At 36.0% G+C, this 21,423-nt stretch overlaps 1 protein-coding gene and 1 pseudogene across 1 annotated transcript; one reads left to right on the top strand and one right to left on the bottom strand.

Annotated features, from left to right (window-relative positions):
- The first annotated feature begins 10,905 nt into the window (after positions 1 to 10,905).
- On the top strand, positions 10,906 to 12,175 carry LOC107035270 (endogenous retrovirus group PABLB member 1 Env polyprotein-like). The gene has a single exon (XM_015252466.2). It carries the CDS (start codon positions 11,019 to 11,021, stop codon positions 11,988 to 11,990), a length of 972 nt encoding a protein of 323 aa, XP_015107952.2. The 5' UTR covers positions 10,906 to 11,018; the 3' UTR covers positions 11,991 to 12,175.
- A 6,206-nt stretch (positions 12,176 to 18,381) lies between these two features.
- LOC140692570 (heat shock transcription factor, Y-linked-like) lies at positions 18,382 to 20,271 on the bottom strand (annotated as a pseudogene).
- Positions 20,272 to 21,423: the final 1,152 nt, after the last annotated feature.

Here is a 21,423-nt window from a genome sequence, read left to right as displayed (position 1 = left end):
CAGTTTTGTTTTTTTTTATCACATTCAGGTTATGTTTGTCTGGTAAATTCTTTATTTTCACTTTATAAATAAGTGATAACTGTTTAAGTATTATTGGGTGAGTTAGTTCTTATTTCAGTTGTTTGAAAATGTAATTTTATTTACCCTTGGCCTATGTTTTCTGCTCAGAAATCTTCTCATAGCTTAATGGGGGATACTTTGTAGATTTTCATAACTTTTTTTGGCTGCCTTTACAATATTTTCTCTGTCATTGACTTGCCATTTTTCATATGATGTATCTTGAAGGAGGTCCCTTTGTCTTAATGTTATTCATGTTTTGTTGTCTCACGGACTTGAATATCAGTTCCTTACACAGGTTCAGGGAGTTATCAACTATTACTTCTTTATATACACCATCAGCTGCCTTTTAATTTTGTTCTCCCTCCAGGATTCCACTCTAATGTGCACTTCCTGAGGAAGTCTGATGGCTACTTTTGAATATCCTCACTTTTTAATATCTTGTATCTCTGCACTCTCATATCATTTCTAGTTTTGTATTGGTGAGACTGCTAATCTCTCTTCCACAAAGACAGTCTACTTCCAATGCTTTCTGTTGCATTCTTCACCTCATTTATTAAGTTCTCCTGGCCCTCAAACAATGTTTGGCTATTTTATAGTTTCATTCTCTATGGTAATGTATTCCTTATCATCATTTCATTTATTCCTGAGCTCACTAAACTACATTCTAAGTATTGTTTTTTTTATTGAGTTTCTGAATGACACCTATTTGGATTCTCTATTAGTTATATGGCAATATACCATGACTTAAGTTTGTTTGCTGCATGGTTCACATTGTGTGAATGTGTCTTTGTGCAGGTGCATGTGCATGTGTGTCTGTGTCTGTGTCGGTGTATGTGTCTGTGTATCTGTGTGTATACATTACAACCTATAATGTAACTGTGATTGGTCATGATCTTGTAAATGATTTCTCTGATGACACTTAAATAACAGATTGGGAGTTGGAGTCCTTGCTTTTGTTTTCTGTTAGTTTGCAATATTGCACAATTTTTGGTTTTACTTACCTGAGCTACCTCAGATAATATTTCAAAATGGCAATTTCCAGTCGCTACTGTCTGTATAAAAGATGTGATTTCATTGTCTCTTCTTAGACTTCTCTGGTAGTTAATGTCATTTTTGTCACTGGGACGTTGAACCCTTCCTTTTATGTGATATTATTTGAGACTCAGTGTACACATTGAGGAAAGGTGTAAAGACAGGTGGGTATTTAGAATCAGGCAAGTGCCTTTGCTATGTCCAGTGTTGCAAGGTATCTTGTCTCCACCACTGTGAAAGGGGAGTAGGGACATTGTCATGAATGTCTGAGTGTCTGAAGGATGGAATTTCTGTCTCCATTGTTGCTCCCTCCTAGTTGTGACCATGAGTATTAGTGCAGTGGGGGCTGAAGCTGTGTGAACCACTGAGACCCTGTTTCTACTGGGTTCTCTGAACTTGTGGACTCAGATATCCTATTCAGGGGGCCTTGGCTGCAGACACCAAATCTGCCCTTCCCTCACTTCTGCCACCTTTGCGTGTTTTATTCCACCAAACTTCACCTTTTCACTTGAGTTCTGAAGTATCGTTTTGTGTTGTAGTTATTTTTGTTGAGATGTGAACGTTTTACTGACTGTAGATATAAGGGGAGAGACAAAAATAGTTTAAACTTATGTCACTTTTAAAAGTATATACTTTTTCAATTAAAAGCTTATTCTACATAGGACATTATGAAAACTGTAAAGAAAGTGAACAAATCATCTCCCCTAAAATCATAGTACTACAAAATATTTTGATTTTCCTGGGTTTTTTCTTCAATGTTTTCCCACTTACATGCATATTTTACTGTAATATATCCTTATAATATCTTTAAAATCAATTAGATTATTAAAATATTTCTCTGTGCTGTAAATATTGCCCTGTTGGTTCTCTAATTTATTGCTAGTAGCTTTCATATTTCTGCCTTCTCCATCCTTCTTCCCTGTCTGCACAGGAAAACACTACTTGGTACAGTACACATATATATGTGATTCTGTTCCTGTTTTTTTATGATTATTTCTCTTATATCTTTATTTTCCTCATTTAAGTGACAACATAGAGTGTTTTTCTCTGTATGACTTATTTTCCTATGTGCAAAACTTTCTGGGTCCAGTCACATTGTTCCAAATAGCAGAAGTTTATTTTTTAATATGACAATGACTATTTATTCATTTATCTATATCTCACATCTACTTCAGCCAAACATCTTCTGATGGGCAGTTGAATTGTACATCTATCCTTGGCTATTATAAATGTTAATGTTTATAACATTGGGGGTAATATATCCTTTAATGTGAATGTTTTCATTTATTTTGAGATTTATAACAATAACTGGAATTGCTGTAACATATACTGCTTGTATTTCTAGTTTTCTGAGCACTGACCACACTATTATAATAGTGGATGCATCAATTTATATTTCCACAAACAGTGCACCTGGGTTCCCTTTTATCGACATTCTTATTAATGTTTGTCATTTGTAGACTTTTTTTAATAGCCATTTTGGTTGCTTTGAGATTATATTTTATTCTGGATTTGATTTATGATTTCCTAATGAATAGCAAGGTTATGTTTCTTTTAACGTGCAAGAAAATCATTCACATGTCTGTTTTTGAAAAGTTTCAATGAAGATCTTTCAACTGTTTTTAAGTTGGGGTCTTTGTTTTTTAACTATTGAGTCTATTATGCTATATATATATATATATTATGTAGATTAATACCTTGTTGGTTTCATTGTCTGAAACTCTTCCTTCTATTCTGTGTGTTGTCATAATTCTTGCTGAAGGTTTCCTTTGCTACGCAAAAGGTTTTACACATCACACTTATACAAGAAGTGGAATCCCAGTATCACATAATACATCTATTATTTCCTCAGTAAAATTAAAAACTGTTATTGTTTGTTTTCCTTATTTTTTCACTAAGGTGATAGATCAAAAGTAAATATTGATATGATTTATCTCAAAGGCAATTCTTCTCCTGTTGGTCAGAAATTGTATAATTTCAGGTTTTACATGTAGGAAATTAATCCATTTTTATCTTATTTTGTATAATATGGAAGGAAGTGCTCTTACATCTTCCTTTTACTTGTACTGTCCAGTGTTCCCAGAATTACTTGTTGAAGAGACTGCCTTTTTCCATTGTATAGTCTTGTCTCCTTCATTGTAGACTAACTGACCATATGAGTGTGGGTTTATTTTAGGACTCTTTATTTTGTTCCATTAATCTATGTGACTCTTTTAGTGATATATTTTGATGTTTTGGTTACTGTAACTTTGAAGTATATTCTTAAGTCAGGGAGGATAATACCCACAGCTTTGTTCATTTATTGAAGATAATTTTAGAAAATTTGGGTCTTTCACAATTTTGTATAAATTTTATTATATTTTTCCTTGTTTTGTGAAGAAACACATGGATTCTGTGAGAATAGAAATTTTCTAAAAGGAAAAACCTGAGAAAAATTTTAATGTGTGGTGGATAAATCATACAATATTAAACAACCAATGGATTGATGCATAAATCAAAGTAAAAATACATAAAGAATTATGACAACAATAACAAAGTCCATGGGGTATAGCAAAAGCAGTATTAATAGGGATGCTTATAGCAAAATAATCCCACTTATACAAATAAGAAACATCTCTCTTATAACATAATCTTACATACAAAAGAAGTAGAAAAATAATAAACAAACATGATAGTAGGTGGAAAGACAGCTGAAAGGTCAGAACATAAATAAATAAAATAAAGATTAAAAATAGAAACATCTAGTCAAACTACTTAATGGCTTTTGAAAGATAAATATAACTGATAAATTTTAATGAGACTCATGAGCAAAAAAGTGAGTACAGATTAAAAAGCTCCAAAATAAATGAGAAGTTACAGCTTACAAAAAATAACACAAATCATCATAAAATGATACAACAAATTATATGCCATTAAAAATGGTATCCTTAGAAAAATGGACAATTTCTTAGAAAGACCAAATCTCCAGGATGGAATGAGTAATAGAAAATATTAACAGATTATCACTAATGAAATTGAATTAGTAATTAAACAAAATCTCCCAAGAAACAAAATTCCAGGCCTAGACAGCTTCACAGGTGAATTCTGCCAAACATTTAGAAAAGAGCTATCACCTATACTTCTCAGAGAATTCCAAAAATTTGCAGAGGAAGGAAGGCTTCCTACCCGACATTTCTGTATCACACTACTACTAAAACAGGAACAAATATCTCAAAAAATTACAGGTTAAATACTACTGATAAGCATAGATGCAAAAAATCATCACTAAATTGTTAACAAAGAAAACAAAATATTAAAAGGACTATACAGTATGATTAAGTCCCTTTTATGCAAGGGATGCAAAATTGATTCATTACCGAGAAATTAATCAATATGATACATCAAACTAACAAATTGAAAAATAAAAATTATATGGTCATGCGGGGAGCCACTCGTGACGGAGGGCTGCCGCGCACAGAACTTGGGCGTAAAACCCCAAAGTGCAGGGCGCCAGGCTCTGAGATTGAGGCTGCCGAGCACAAAGGTTGGGCCTAAACTCCCACAGTGCGGGGCGCCCGGCTCAAAGGTCAATTGAGTTAGAACAATCTCTGTCCCGCCACCCCTTTTACTAAAGAATACACCAGGTGCGTTAATGCCTGAGGCCATTAAGTCACAAAGGACCTTCAGAGGGAGAGATATGATCGGCACACAAATCAGTGATTTTTTAGAGAACAATCACCTGAGTTAAAAATATACGAATCACGATGTTAGTTTATAGTTTAGAGAAACAATACCTAAGTTTATGACTTTTGTCTTATGATCCTGCTTTGGGGAATAGTTGATCCGGGTTTTTTGGGAACAGTAAACAATAATGACGTCTTTTAAGTTAATGATTTTAGTACATGTTGTTAATATGCCCTAAAACAATACCGCTGCCTACGTGCAGGAATGTGTGAGCTAATGGGTTAAAATCATATAAATGAACTGCTGAAAATAAACTCGAGGTCCACTCTTGACCTAGCGTCTTGCGGGCTAGAGTGAGACCCTCTCAACCCCAACTTGTCTTGTCTTGCTGTCTCTTTGTCACGTCTTTCCTTTTCTCAGTCCTGCAGCACAGGTTTCTGGACCTGATCTATTGTCGGCTGGCACCGACAAGTGGCGCCCGAACAGGGACCTGAAATCTGCAAAAGGCTGCTGCAGTGACCGCCGCGATAGGAACTAGGAGCTCCATATTGGAAAGGTAGAAGTAAATTCTCGCGGGGAGAGTATTTTGAGAGTATGGGGCAAAATCATAGCAAAGGATTGTTTGTACAAATGCTTAGAGTAATGTTAAGAGAAAGAGGAATTCAGGTATCGAAACAACGTTTAGAACAATTCTTGGTTTTTGTAGAAGAAATTTGTCCTTGGTTTCCAGAGCAAGGTACTATTAACTTAGAAACTTGGAAGGTTGTTGGAGTTCGTTTGAGAGACTATTATACTGCTAATGGTCCGAATAAAATGCCGGATACTATTCTTCCTTTGTGGCAACTAATTAGAGATTGCCTTGACCCAGCCACTGAGGGAGAGAAATTTGATACTGTAAAAATAGAAAATATTGAGCCCTCTGCTCCTACTCATCCAGATGTTAAGGAAATTCCTTCGGTTCCTCCAGCAGTAAATGCAACCGATGGTCCTTTTGATTCAGAACTAGATCCAGCTGATCAAGAGGAGTTAGAGGATCAAGCTGCCCGTTACCACAAGGATGAAGATCCTTGGGGCATCTTTTTTGAGGAAAATAAAACTTTTGACATGTCTAAATTTAAAGATATTATTACGGAATGTGTTCAACAGAATCTTTCTAAGAAGGAGCAGAAAAGGCCACCAATAATTTCGTCCCCTCCTCCTAGTTATTCTCCACAGGAGGAGAAGGCATCAAAATTTGTTGTTTTATGTCCTTTACAAAAGGCTTTGCAACAAGCTAGTAAAGAAGGAGAACACATTCCTGGTTTTTCTTTAGTATATCCAGTCCTTGAGGATGCCCAACAGCAGAGATACTATGAAACTATTCCTTTTAAACAATTAAAAGAATTAAAAATGGCTTGTGCTCAATATGGACCTACTGCGCCTTTTACACAAGCCATTGTTGAAAGTTTAGGAAATCAATATTTACCTCCAAATGATTGGAAGCAAGTGGCACGTGCCTGTCTATCTGGTGGAAATTATCTACTTTGGAAATCAGAATTCTATGAAAATTGTGCAGTTACAGCTAGTATCAATCAGAGACAGGGCATCCAAGTTACATTAGAGCAGTTAACTGGAGAAGGACAATATCAAGATATTCACTCTCAATTGGGTTATTTGCCCGGTGCTTACCCTCAGATAAATGCAGCAGCTTTAAGAGCATGGAGAAAGCTGCCCAACTCTGAAAATAAAACTGAAGATTTGTCCAAAATTCGGCAGGGACCTGACGAGCCATACCAAGACTTTGTTGCTCGCCTTATGGAAACTATTGGTAAAGTAATAGGAGACGAGCAAGCAGGATTGGTTTTGGCTAAGCAATTAGCTTATGAGAATGCTAACTCTGCTTGTCAGGCCGCTCTAAGACCATACCGAAAAAAGAGTAATTTAGCCGATTTCATACGAATCTGTGCGGACATAGGACCATCCTATGTTCAAGGAATTGCCTTAGCTGCAGCTTTACAAGGTAAAACAGTTAAAGAGGTTTTGTTCCAACAAAACCGTCCAAAGAGAAATTTTCAAGGAACTTCCAGGGTAGCTGGCCCTCCTGGTAGTTGTTATGCATGTGGACAACTGGGACATCGAGCAAATCAATGTCCCAAAAGAGGGCAACAACCGCCTGGTCAAGATATATTAGTAACCAATCCCGGTTTATGTCCAAAATGTAAAAAAGGAAAACGCTGGGCTAAAGATTGCAGATCTAAGACTGATATAAATGGACAACTTCTGAACCAGGGAAACTGGGTGAGGGGCCAGCCCCAGGCCCCGAAACAATGTTACGGGGCAATTCAGGAGACTGCTCAGGTCAGCCACAACCCGTTTCTTCCAGACCAAGTATTTCAGACCTCTATAGAGCAACCCCAGGAAGTGCAGGATTGGACCTCTGTGCCACCACCTACACAGTATTAACACCAGAAATGGGAATGCAGGCCCTTCCTACTGGAATTTATGGGCCTTTGCCTCCCGGCAGTGTAGGATTGTTATTGGGACGTAGCAGTACAATTATGAAAGGGTTACTTGTTGCTCCAGGAGTGATTGACTCTGATTTTGAAGGAGAGATTAAGGTAATGGCACACTCTCCTCAAACGATAACGGCCATTCCTGCAGGCCAACGTATTGCTCAATTAATCTTATTACCTACTCTTACTGTTGGAAAAAATAAGTCTACTTCTAAAAGGGGTACTGCAGGTTTTGGTTCCTCTGATGCTTATTGGGTTCAACAGATAAGCGATCAGAGACCTGAGTTAACTTTAGAGATTCAAGGCAAAAAATTTAAAGGTATTCTAGATACTGGAGCAGATATTTCTGTAATTGCTGCTTCCCACTGGCCTGAATGCTGGCCAAAGCAAGTTGCTCTCTCCATGTTACAAGGAATTGGTCAGTCTCATAATCCAGATCAAAGTTCCGCTTTTCTTTCCTGGAAAGATGAGGAAGGACATTCTGGGATATTTCAACCATATATCCTTCCAAATTTACCTGTTAATCTATGGGGAAGAGATATTATGTCAAATATGGGAGTATTTTTGTGTAGTCCTAATCCTACGATTACTCAACAATTGCTGTCACAAGGACTAAACCCAAATCAAGGTTTAGGAAAGCATAACCAGAGAATTATTCAACCCCTACAGGTTAAAGGAAAAAGAGATAGAAAAGGCTTAGGGCATTTTTAATGGGGGCCTTTGATCATCCTGCAGCTCATGCAGACCCTATCGTATGGAAATCCGATCAGCCTGTGTGGGTTCCTCAATGGCCCCTTTCTCAAGAAAAAATTGCCGCTGCTAAACAATTGGTGCAGGAACAGTTGGACAGTGGACATATTGCTCCCTCTAATTCACCTTGGAATTCTCCTATATTTATTATAAAAAAGAAATCTGGAAAATGGAGATTATTGCAAGATTTGCGCAAAGTAAATGAAACTTTAGAATTGATGGGTGCTTTACAGCCCGGCCTACCCACCCCTATGGCTATACCTGAAGGAACTTATAAGATTATTATTGATTTAAGAGATTGTTTTTATACTATTCCTTTATATCCTGATGATTGCAAAAGGTTTGCATTTAGTGTTCCCTCTACAAATTTCAAGGAACCTATGCAACGTTATCACTGGCTAGTCTTGCCTCAAGGTATGGCAAACAGCCCCACCTTATGTCAAAAGTTTGTTGCTAGAGCATTACAGCCTATCCGTCTGAAATACCCAGACGTTTATTTGATTCATTATATGGATGATATTTTAATTGCTCACTCTCAAGAAGGTTATTTATTAACTGTATTTGATCAAATGTTGATTTCTTTAAAAATTTTTGGCCTTCAGATTGCTGATGAAAAGGTTCAGCGATATTGTCCATATGCATATTTGGGATTCCGTTTACATAATTTTACTTTTCAAACACAAAAGATTCAGCTACGCACGGATTCCCTCTTAACTTTAAATGATTTTCAGAAGTTTTTGGGCGATATTAATTGGATTCGTCCCTATTTAAAACTTTCAACTGGAACTTTAAAGCCTTTGTTTGACATTCTTAAAGGAGATACTAATCCTCGCTCTCCTAGAAAACTGACTGCTGAAGCTTCTTTGGCTTTACGTGAAGTAGAACAAGCCATTGAAAATCAGCAATGTACTTACTGTGACTATAATCAAGAATGGGGACTACTTATTTTACCCACTCCTCATATGCCAACTGGAGTGCTTTATCAGCATAGTCCTATGTATTGGATACATATGCATGTGTCCCCTTCAAAAGCTTTAGCTGCTTATCCTGATTTAGTTTGCTCTTTAATTGCTGAAGGACGCTCTGCCTCAACCTTATATCTGGGAAGAGATCCACATTATATTACAGTTCCATACACCGGAGAGCAACAAGCTCATTTGCAACAATTTAATGATTCTTGGGCTCTTGCTCTAGCTCATTTTACAGGGCGCATTACTACCCATTATCCAGCTGATAAATTGATTCAATTTGCAAAGTTGCATCCATTTCTATTTCCAAAGAATACTGTTCGCTCTCCTCTTTCTTCAGCTATTACCGTATTTACTGATGGATCATCTAATGGTATGGCTGCCTATATCATAAAAGAGGAAACGGTTTCTTGGCAGACGTCGCAAACTTCAGCTCAAGTTGTAGAATTACTTGCAGTCCAAGCTGCTTTAATAGCAGTTCAGCATGTGCCCTGTAATCTTTTTTCTGATAGCCAATATATCATTCGTGCCTTACAAATTTTAGAAACTGTTCCCTTTATTGGCACTGTTAATTCATATGTTAATCGCTTATTTTTTGACGTGCAGCTTATTATTCGCAGCCGCCGTCATCCTTGCTATTTTGGTCATCTACGGGCACACACTAATTTACCTGGCCCTCTTTCTGAAGGCAATGCTAATGTTGACCGAGCTACTCAACTTTTTCCAGCCCTTGAGGCAGCGAAACGATCTCATGCGCTTCACCATCAAAATAGTCATAGCTTGCGGCTGCAATTTAATATTCCTCGCGAAGCTGCTCGTCAAATAGTAAAAACCTGTTCTGCCTGTCCTACTACAATTTCTGTCCCTCACTATGGAGTAAATCCTCGGGGACTTTTGCCTAATCATCTCTGGCAAATGGATGTTACTCATATTAAAGAATTTCGTAACACTCCATTTGTCCATGTCAGCATTGACACTTATTCAGGTTTTATCCATGCTACATTACAAACTGGAGAAGCAAGCAAACATTGTATTAATCATCTTTTGAAATGTTTTGCTGTCATGGGCCAACCTCGTGTGCTGAAAACCGACAACGGCCCTGGCTACACTAGCCGAATGTTTCAACGCTTTTGTCAAACTTTAAAAATAGAGCATAAGACTGGAATTGCCTATAACCCTCAAGGGCAAGGTATTGTGGAGCGCTGTCATCTAACTCTTAAAAACCAAATTCTAAAGTTAAAAAAGGGGGAACTCTATCCCCTTACTCCACAAAACTATTTACATCATGCTCTTTTTATTTTAAATTTTTTAACCTATGATATCAAAGGCAATTCGGCTGCCCAGCGTTTTTGGAATAAAAAACCTTCTCACCATCCTTTGGTGAAATGGAAGGATCCATTAACCGGTCAATGGGTTGGCCCTGATCCAGTCCTTATGTGGGGAAGAGGCCATGTTTGTGTTTTTCCACAGGATGCCGATACGCCACGTTGGTTACCGGAAAGGCTGGTACGCCAGGCGGAAAAGAACAATGCTATCCAGACTTCGACGATGTCACCTTCAGACCCTGCCGACAGAGACACAGGTGCAGCAGTTTGTTCAACAAGCGAATCAGATAGCGAAGATGACTGAAAATCCACCTGTGTCACTGATGTTCTTAATTGTGAGCCTGGCATGTTCTATTACCTTGTCATCTTTCCCTGGTGCACACGCCAATGTGTTTTTGTCTTGGGCTCAAGCTTATGCTGACTTTCATAATTCATCTGATTGTTGGGTTTGCAGTGCTATGCCGTTATCTGTTGGGAGTCTACCTTGGTGAGTAAAACCTCTGACTAAGCGAGAATTTTCTTCGCTATGTAAATTATTAGTACAGCAGGATGAATGGCATGAAAAAATTTATAGATATACTTATTCTAATAATGTGTCTCATCTTGCTTGGTGTTCACTTGACAATGATACCGCGGAAATATTTTTTGATCCTAATGTTACCGAAGAGGGATTATATAAAAGAAAATTTGAGCAGCATGATGTACCCACAGATGCTTCTGGTCGACTAATGGGAAACTTTTATCAGATCTGGGACGAACACATATGGGTTACCCCGGAGACGGGACAATTAACCAACCCTGCGGACATCTGTTGGGAACAAAAGGAACAACCTTGTGTTAAGGACGTGTATGGGAAAGAAAGACACTTGACAACAAAAGATTGGAAATATCTTGGATATCTACCACAAAGATTGTGTAATTGGACTATTGATGTTACATTCATTTGTAAAAAACTGTTTCAGTGGCCAGGGTCTGATTGGGATAATCAATCTGGACGTCGAATAGCTGCACCTAATGGGAAAAAATGGATTTGTGGCACAAATATTTGGCCCTGGTTACCTTGTGGTTGGGTAGGACGCTGTACGTTGGGATTTGTTATAGCCCCTGGTAGAATTGTAAAAACTGTACAAGGGATTCCTGCCAATATGCCTAATTTACATGCTCGATGGACTCGATCAGCATTTAAATGGTATGACTATCTAGCTGCTATTTTTGTCCCTTCTTTAGGAACTGTAGATATTATGACAAAAGTTAATGCTTTGACTAACTTTACTCAGAAAGCTTTGATTGATGTAAAACATGCTGTGGAAGAAATTAATGATGAACAAAAACTTATGAGGAAAGCTGTATTACAGAATAGAATGGCTCTTGACATTCTCACTGCTGCGCAAGGAGGAACTTGCGCTATTATTAAGGTAGAATGTTGTGTGTTTATTCCTGATTTGTCTGCTAATATTTCTCAGGCAGTGAATGATATGCAGGAACAAATTAAGAATATGGATTCTCCAACGCCTTTCTTACCAGCGCAGTGGTTTGATTGCTTTAAGAGTGACTGGTGGAAACATGCTCTGGTGATTGTCATAGTAATTTTGATCCTGATTTGTATGGCCCCTTGTATACTCTCTTGCTTATCTGAATGTCTGACGCAACGTTTGCTTGCATTTTCCCGTATTCATCGTCCTCCGCCATATAGCACCTAGGCTTTTATTTAATAAAACTAAAAGGGGGAGTTGCGGGGAGCCACTCGTGACGGAGGGCTGCCGCGCACAGAACTTGGGCGTAAAACCCCAAAGTGCAGGGCGCCAGGCTCTGAGATTGAGGCTGCCGAGCACAAAGGTTGGGCCTAAACTCCCACAGTGCGGGGCGCCCGGCTCAAAGGTCAATTGAGTTAGAACAATCTCTGTCCCGCCACCCCTTTTACTAAAGAATACACCAGGTGCGCTAATGCCTGAGGCCATTAAGTCACAAAGGACCTTCAGAGGGAGAGATATGATCGGCACACAAATCAGTGATTTTTTAGAGAACAATCACCTGAGTTAAAAATATACGAGTCACGATGTTAGTTTATAGTTTAGAGAAACAATACCTAAGTTTATGACTTTTGTCTTATGATCCTGCTTTGGGGAATAGTTGATCCGGGTTTTTTGGGAACAGTAAACAATAATGACGTCTTTTAAGTTAATGATTTTAGTACATGTTGTTAATATGCCCTAAAACAATACCGCTGCCTACGTGCAGGAATGTGTGAGCTAATGGGTTAAAATCATATAAATGAACTGCTGAAAATAAACTCGAGGTCCACTCTTGACTTAGCGTCTTGCGGGCTAGAGTGAGACCCTCTCAACCCCAACTTGTCTTGTCTTGCTGTCTCTTTGTCACGTCTTTCCTTTTCTCAGTCCTGCAGCACAGGTTTCTGGACCTGATCTATTGTCGGCTGGCACCGACATGGTCACCTCAAAAGAGTCATAAAATGTTTTGAAAAATTTATTATCTATTTATGATTAATTTCTCCTCAAATTGGGCATGAGGAAACACACCTCAATACAGTTAAGGTCATATATGACAAGAACTCAGCTAACATGACACTCACTGATTAAAAGCTGAAAGCATCTCCTGTAAGAAAAGGAAGAACACAAAAATGATCACTCTTGCCACTGTTATTCAGTATAGTATTGGAAATTCTAGCCATAATTATCCATAGTAAAAGTAAATAAAATATAGCTATTTCAAAAAAAGGAGTAAAAATATCTGTTTGCAGATGAAATACGTTAAACAGAAATCCTAAAGAAGACGCCACAAGACTACTAGGGCTTATGAATGCATCTGGTAAAATTTCAGAATGCAAAATTAACATACAGAAATCTTGCATTTCTACACACTAACAACAAACTTACAGATAGAGGAAGTGAGGTAACTGTCTCACTTACAGTTGCATTAAAAAAAATCAAGAAATGTATTCATCCAAGGAGTTAAATGTCCTGTAATAAGAAAAGTATAAATATTTGTAACAGAAATTGAAGATAATGCAAACAGATGAATGCATATACTGTGTTCATATATTAGGAAAAAATATTGTTTAAATGACAGTACTAGCCAAGAAAATATACAAATTAAATTCAGTGCCTATCAAAATACAAAGTGCATTTTCAGACACTTACAAAAAATAATTCTTAAATTTTCATGTAAACACAAAAGAGTTGAAATCACTAAAAAAGAATAGAAAAGAAAAGAAAAGAAAACAAACAAACTAAAAACACAAACAACTTTACAAAAACAAATAGAAAGTATCACTGTGCCTGATTTTAAACTATAACACAAAGCTACAGTAATGAATATGGTAGTGGCACAGAACAAACAGAATAATGGAACACAACATAATGCCTAAAAATGAAATCAGTTATGCTCATTTAGCCCATTACAAATAAATTAATATACAGTGGTGGAAAGGTAATCAACAGGCACATGAAATTGATTAACATCACTAACCATCAGAAAAATGCAAGTCCAAAACACAATAAGATTTTATGTCAGTCCTGTCAGAATGAATATTATCAAAAAGATTACAAATATAAATGTTGGTTAGGATGTAAGAAAAAGAACCCTGATGCACTGATTGAATGAATGTAAATTTGTGCTGCCACTGTAGAAAAGAGTATGGAGTTTTATCTAAAAATTAAAAATGAAATATGATCCAACATTTCTATATCTGCATACTTATTCCAAGAAAATAAAAACACTAAGCAGAAAAGATAAATTCAACCCTATACTCACTGCGGCATTATTTACAATAGCCAGGATATAGAAACAAATTAATTGCTCATCAATATATGATGGACAAAGAAATTGTCTGTTTAGAGTATATATATTTAACCACCTATTAACTGAAGATTTATCTATATTTGAATATATATATGCATACACACTATATATATTATGCACACTATATATATATATATGTATGCACACACACATACATAAAATTTCATTGGGTTATTACTCAGCTCTAAAAAGTATAAGTTTTTGTCAATTGCAACAAATGGGTAGACCAAGAGGGTAAAATGCTAACTGAAATTAGTCACACAGATAATGACAAATGCTAAATTATTTTACACGTATTTTGATTTTAAAACAAATTAACATAACAAAACAGAAAAGGAGTTATAGACATAGATAGATACAGGTTGTTTACAAGAAGGAGGGAAATGTGGTGAAGAAAAAGAGTTCAGGAAAATTAAGAGAGAATATTTTCCAGTTGCAAATTAAATGAGTCAGGAACAAGAAATATACTGTATGGGGAATAGTCAATAACTATGAAATATCTTTAAATAGCAACATGTCATAAATAAATTTATTCTTGTGATCAGTTTGAAATGTATTAAAATTTGCAAACATTATGTTTTGTAAGAGACACGAACACAGTGTTATACATTAAAGTACACTTCAAAAACAAACAAATATACTTATAGAAAAAAACAGATTTGTAGTTAACAGAGGCAGGGGTTGGGAAAGGAGAATTAGATTAATAAACTCGAAAGATACAAACTTCCAGCCGTTAAAAAAACGTGTTCTAGGGATGCTACATATTAACATGATAAATACAATTAATTCTGCTTTATGTTATATATGAATGTTGTTAAGAGAGTAGACACTAAGATTTCTCAACACAACTAAAAACAAATTGTAATTCTTTATTATTATATCTAAATGAGATAATGAATATTCCATAAAATTGCTATAATATTTACTTCATTATATATGTGACTCAAATATCTACCCTTTGCACCTAAACTTACACAATGTCTTATGTCAATTATATCTCAATAAAAGCAGAAGGAAAAATGGAAAGACAATGATCATTGTTTCCCATGCCATTTCTCATTACTGTTTTTGAAGCAAGTAATCGTGAGTCATGATAGAGTTATCCTAGATAAAGATGCAAATATATAAGTGATTCTAATAAATTATACATAAAGATACTAATATAATCAGTGTTTTACCATGCCTTAAACTTTCTTCATGATAACAGACCACTGATTTTGTAGGCATCAAAATTTCACTCTGTGAATTCATCTGAGATTAGGGAATGGATAAAAAATGTAACCTTGGCTGCTTTTCTTTGAGTGATAATATTCACTGTCTCTGACCAAAGGTCTCATCTCCCCAACAGCATCAATAAGTAAGGAACATGCTAGGTTGCTAAAAATCTCAGCATGGTAAAACCTCAGAGCTCCTACAGTTCTTAACTGTTTTGCAGTTGGAATGCAATAATGACAAAGACTTGATTTTGGGAAACAATATGGTGTTTTCCCAAGGTTGCATTACGGGATGTGAGGATAATCCCTGAGATCCACAGGAATTATCCTCGCTCAAGTGCTGGCAAAGAACTATAAATTTTCTGCATTATTAGGACTGAGGACTGCTTTCAAAATAATGACTATGCTCACTGTATTCCAGGTAGTCCAAAGAAATAAAGGTTATAGGTATTTGTAGTTGAACGGGAATACATCAGCAGTTCAGTCTCTATAAATTATTCAACGGGTGTTCAAAGCCAAAATATGTTGTGTCAACAATGAGAATTAAAAGAGAAATAAACTTGGACATAAGCTTAAATTAAAAAGGAAACACAATCCTGTGCTGGGCTCTGGGGATTGGAGACTGTATATGCCTCAGTCCAATTCAAGGGTTCAGTGGCTTGGCCCTAGCATCAGCTCGGGATTCAATGAAAAGGTAACAATTAGTATACTGGGAGAAATATAATCTTCCTCTCCCTGATCGGAAGAAAATCTAGTGGCTCAATGAAACTCTTAATTCACAGAGATTCTGCCAGATGCAGAAGAATAATCCACTGATGACTCAACTAAGACAAACTTAGTTACTGCTTAAAAATGCATCTTCAAACACACACACACAGTGGAAGACAGATTTGTTGTATCTAGTGGGAAGAATTCAGTGGGCAGAGCTCAGAGAATAGTTTTCAAAGCACCAGGCAACTTTTGTTCATTTGCCAATATTCTAGATTTCCAGGTAAAAAACTAGAGATGGAGAAACAAACAATATAATTCCTTAGGATTTCTAATTTTGAAATTAAAGTGTAGCTTTTGACTTATCACTATAGAATCTTGTTATGATGATTATGGTAAGACCCACTGTCTGATAAGGGAGCTGGAAACTAGCTACTGAACCAGCCCATCTGAACCCCAGACTGATAATGTAAGCTACAACATAGTCACCATCAGAGTTGAGCTGACAAACTTGAAAGCTTGATATTTCTGTTATAGGAACAATCACTGCTGTCCAGACATAGATCTCCTGCTGCAAGTGGGCTCTTTCCTTCTCTTGGTAAAAGTCATATTGGTGGGAAGTTGCTAGAGTTTACCCTGGTCCGTTTGCCCATTCTCCAGATTATCAAAGACTTTCTTCACAACTGGTGACACATTTTCTGGACTCAACTTTGCCATTCCAGTCTTATCAGATGACCCTGGCTGCATCACTGTGAGCAGAAGCCTTAGGCTCCCTGACGTTGCCTACAAATTTTCCAGAATTTCAGCTCATTTCACATTCTGAAATTGCTTCACCATTTATTTTAAATTAATGGGAAATAGTCAAAGTCTTCCATGAATATTATATATTTCCTAATATCTGCAGAAATTTGGTATTCTTGCAGTTGGACAAATAGTTAATTCTACCACCCTCAACTCTTTTTAGTCCACACAGTTCAGATTGCAATTTAGTTACTGAATACGACCACCCGAACCAAGGGGCAAGTACCTCTTTGATACTTCCAGTGTGAAGGTTAGCAAGGGCACAAGTTATGTGGGGTGTATAAACCTACAGTAAATGTTTGCAATGGCACTGTCAATTCTGGATAAATCTCTGATTCTAAGAAGTCAATTAATTAGAAAAAAGTATAGTTATTGGTATGGGGAAGAGAATCAGCTATTTTGGGGTGGGTGGGTGATTAAGAGACAGGAAAAAGTCCAGCAAATGATAATGGAATGCTTTAGGTCTCTGGAGGCATGAATTAAAAAGAAAATAATACTTTGTTTCCTGTACCTACCTCCAATTACAGTCTTGAGTGACTAGCCTTGGGCTACGAAAAGAGCTAGTTTGTGGTGAAGAGTAAAGACCATAATGAAACTGTTTGTAAACCATGAGAGTTTTGTTGTTTCAGGAAAGTAGATTTTGCTTTAAGTCAACATGTATTTTTCATTCACTAAATACTAAAATGCATCCTGTAGCATGAGTTGTGCTTACTGTGCTGTTATCCAAGTTAGACAAGGAAAGGGGGATAGACAGAAAATATCTGGAGGAGGTGATTTCTGTGCTGAGACTGGGGAAATCTAAGTAGATAAAAGGAGGACATTCTAAGTCCAAGGATAAGCTGGAGCAATAGTTGTGAGTTTGGATTTAATATGGTTGATAAGCATTTGCCTGGATGTAACTCCAGAAACAGTGAAACATAAAGATATCCCAAATTAGTCAGATGCCAGATCTATAATTAAATGGCTAAACTATGTTGAGTTTGTGGGCTTAGATTTGGAAAAGCATTAAGTGCAACCCTGAAGATGTAAGCTTGTGTTTGGCTGGAAGAAAAAAGTAACTTAAAATATTCACTCTAAAAATATAGTGTAGACTCTTGAGTGGAGGAAAAAAAAGCAACAATTGGAATGCTTAGAAAACAGCACAAGGAAGACCATAGATAAAATTCCTTGTTAAATTTTACCACATGCTGAATGTACCATCTGAGACTACATCATGTGACTTTTATGATACCAGAGATGACAAAATAAAGACCATGATCCCTGGGCCGGTTCCTGCATTTTCATCCTGTTCCAACATATCCTAACTTAACACATTTAATACTTTCCAGGATGAACCAGAAACCACTTAGGAATTTTCCCTCTCTCCATGTTTTAGTCTTTTTCCAAATTCTTCCATTTTATCTTCTTCCTCACAGAAATTATTTAAATTAACACCCATATTGTTCCATCAAATGATCATATCAAACAAATATCTCTTTTTTTCTTTAAATGGTAACTTAGTCTCCCTTTTAACTCTTATCTCAATTTAAAAAAAATAAGGATAATAAAGTACACTTCTATGTTTATTGTTCAAATAAGAAAATTGCAGATATTTGTCAAAATTTGCAAACATCAATTTTAATCTTTGTTATTATGCATAACCTGGTAGTCCTCTGGTAGTTCAGTTGTAATTAGGATGATGTTCATAAACTGAAGATGTCTGATGAGTTGGCCTTGAATGAGATGTAGCTGATGTATCAGCTATCACTGGCACTGGAAACCATGGATTGCTCACAGGTTGAAGTTTACAAAAACGACCTTCATTGGCAGATATGTTGTGATATCTATTTGGAAAATTAGAAGGCTCCACCATCAGTCCAAAATAATTGCTCTGTAAGGGGACAAGATGCTGTATTGAGAAGTAGAAGTTGTAGTTGTAATGAAGTTCACAACACGGCCATTTGCTTCAGTGTAGCTGCTTTGAGAGTGCCCGTGGACAGTGGTCAACTGATTTAAAATAGCTAGTTGTTCCACTGCAATATTTTCTGGCGGTCTATCTGACGTTGATGATGGAGGAGAAAAATCACCTCTGATCGGGGTGATTTTATCACAAATTATGTGGCCAATAGAGGGCTTTCTTATTAGAGGCATGTTTAAATTTGCAGAAGGTAAAAATGCACTTTCTCCACTAGTGTCAGCCACAAAATTAGAATTATTTTTACCAACATTACCCCTTCCTTTAAAGTGCTTCTTGTTGAAATCTCGAGCCAATGAAGACACTGGAGAGGCATTTTTATTCCCAAATCTTCTTTTTATTCTCACTAAAAGCTGGGGACAGCCTCGTTTAAAATTTGGATTATGGTAGAACTGCAGCTACAACCAAAGGAGAAAGATTTTAGTAATAATTTAAACCAAATACATATACAATAAGCCTTAAATTTAAAACCTCAGATTTCATGTTTAGTATGCAAAGATAAAATCATCAAAATATGAACATTGCTGACGATGTTTTGAAGTTCCTTATTTGGAAAATACACATTTAAATATTATAGTCATCAAATTAAAAAATTTAGTGTTTGCAGTAATGGTGAATGCCACTTTTGAAAAGCAGCTTTCATACCTTTATTTAGATTTCTGATAAGGTTCATAGTTGCTAGCAAACTTTCTCATAATCTTGAAGAGTTAAGTCAATGTCCTCATTTTTAGAAAAATTAAAGAATTTTAGCATTTGTAGTTTTATACTATTTTCAAAATCTAGCTTTACAATTATATTACCATAGATTGATGTACAAAATAAAATTTTATACATGTTACCAAGTCGTAACTAAAATTTGTGTATACCTTGCTTAAAACAGAGGCTTCTTTTCCTTCTGCCAGAAAGTCAACTAGACAAGCAGATCTTTGAAATTTCTGCCGCACTTTACTAAACCCATAAAGGTTAAGCTGTCTAACTAAACTTTTCATACTTCCAGTTTCAAATATTCTGAAAGGGGCCTTTGTTTCCAAAACTTCCTTCTTAAAGACATCTTCATCAATCACTATGGAAGTTCCATTATCATCCCACCAAATGGATTTAAATTGGTCACTCCCAACCATTTTCCAGAGTTTTCTTGGAAATGTCAGGGAACGAAAATCATTATCTTCATCTGGTTCCAAGACACAATGTGTGTAACATGGTCTTTTTATCAAGGATTCTTCAGACAAAGTCTGAAAAGCATTTTCTTCAATCATACACCTCAAGTTCAAGTCCCCAGAGAATGTTTGATCACACGATAGAGATCTACCAGGGTTTCCTGAATCAGTTGGTCCATCTTTAGGAGACACATCTTGAATTTCTGAAGAAATATGTGCCATCTCAAATAACTTATCCTACAGCTACTTTTCTAATCTGCATGATTTTGAGCACTGCAGCTTCAAATGCTGCTTAAGCAGGCCTGCACAGTTAAACTGATAGGCCATCAACATGGTTCTCAACCTGAGTGGCTGTGACATCACAAAAAGACTGGTCTCTTAGCAGCCCAAGTGTAAAAATCAGCCAGTGTTTCCTTCTCATTAATCCAGTTAAAATGAAGTATATAAGATATTTATTTTTATACTGTGATGTGCAAATATTTTCCTGAGAATATCTTTTTAAGCAACTTAACTTTGGGGTGTATGAGGTAAAAACAATCTCATTCCTTTTGTACCCAAATTTATACAACAGTGGTGAACAGAGTATAAATATGCAAAAAATAATAAAATAATTTTAAAGTATTGGAATTGAAAGTGAAATTTGTGTAAAATTTTTCCAGAAAAGTTGTAACAATTTCATTATCATTTGTAATTAAAGTGAAACAAAATTTGATTTGTAAATGGAAGTAGTTATTTCTCTGTGTACTTTACAATAAGTAGCTGTATATTCAAAACATCAGCAGAATAAATATCAGTTTATTTGTTATGTTTATAAATAAATGTTAAATATTTATGAATTAAAATTAAATTAAAATAATCAATCAAATTTAAGAAATTCCAAAGAGGGGAATTTTTGTTTTAAATTTTAATTCAGTGCTATAAGTAAAAAAATGAAATTTAGTATTCTACTTTACAATTACAAAAGAGAAAAATCTGATTTTACACTTACAAATGTTTATTTTTGCCATTCTTTCACTCAGAGGTTTTTAAGTCCCTAGAAGGATTAAATTTTCTTGTCATCTTTTAATCCATACTCTTGTGGCTTCTGTTAAGTGTTCCAAAGTGATGTTGATAAATTAAGTTATGCACAAGGTCCTGGGTTCTATAAGCAGTGACTCCATTAAGGGGCAAACAAACAAACAATTAAAAAACAGAAAAATAACATTATATGTGGGTTAGTGTGGAAAAGACAAGGTAATGCATTTTAGGAAGCCATATGTTTTCCAGTCCTGAAACAGTTGGCATTGTTAGTATAATATGGCATTTTAAGGCAAGTGTTTGTTCACTAATTGCAAATAATAGCTATGCCCTGTATCAGTAAACTGTAGTAAATCCAGGTCTACCAAAACTTGTATTATTTATTTAGAAATAAATTCCATTAAACATAAGCCAAATTCAAAATGAGTGATAAAGTTTTAAATAAATAAATGTACACTCAAGC

This window comes from Vicugna pacos, unplaced genomic scaffold (assembly GCF_048564905.1).
Source record: "Vicugna pacos unplaced genomic scaffold, VicPac4 scaffold_13, whole genome shotgun sequence".
NCBI lineage: Eukaryota > Metazoa > Chordata > Mammalia > Artiodactyla > Camelidae > Vicugna > Vicugna pacos.
Note: the sequence above shows the minus strand (reverse complement) of the source record. Positions and strands in the feature narration are given on the sequence as shown.

What these genes read in the sequence shown, in the direction of transcription:
- LOC107035270 (XM_015252466.2), top strand. Translation starts at nt 11,019, where the DNA reads ATGGGAAACTTTTATCAGATCTGGGACGAACACATATGGGTTACCCCG.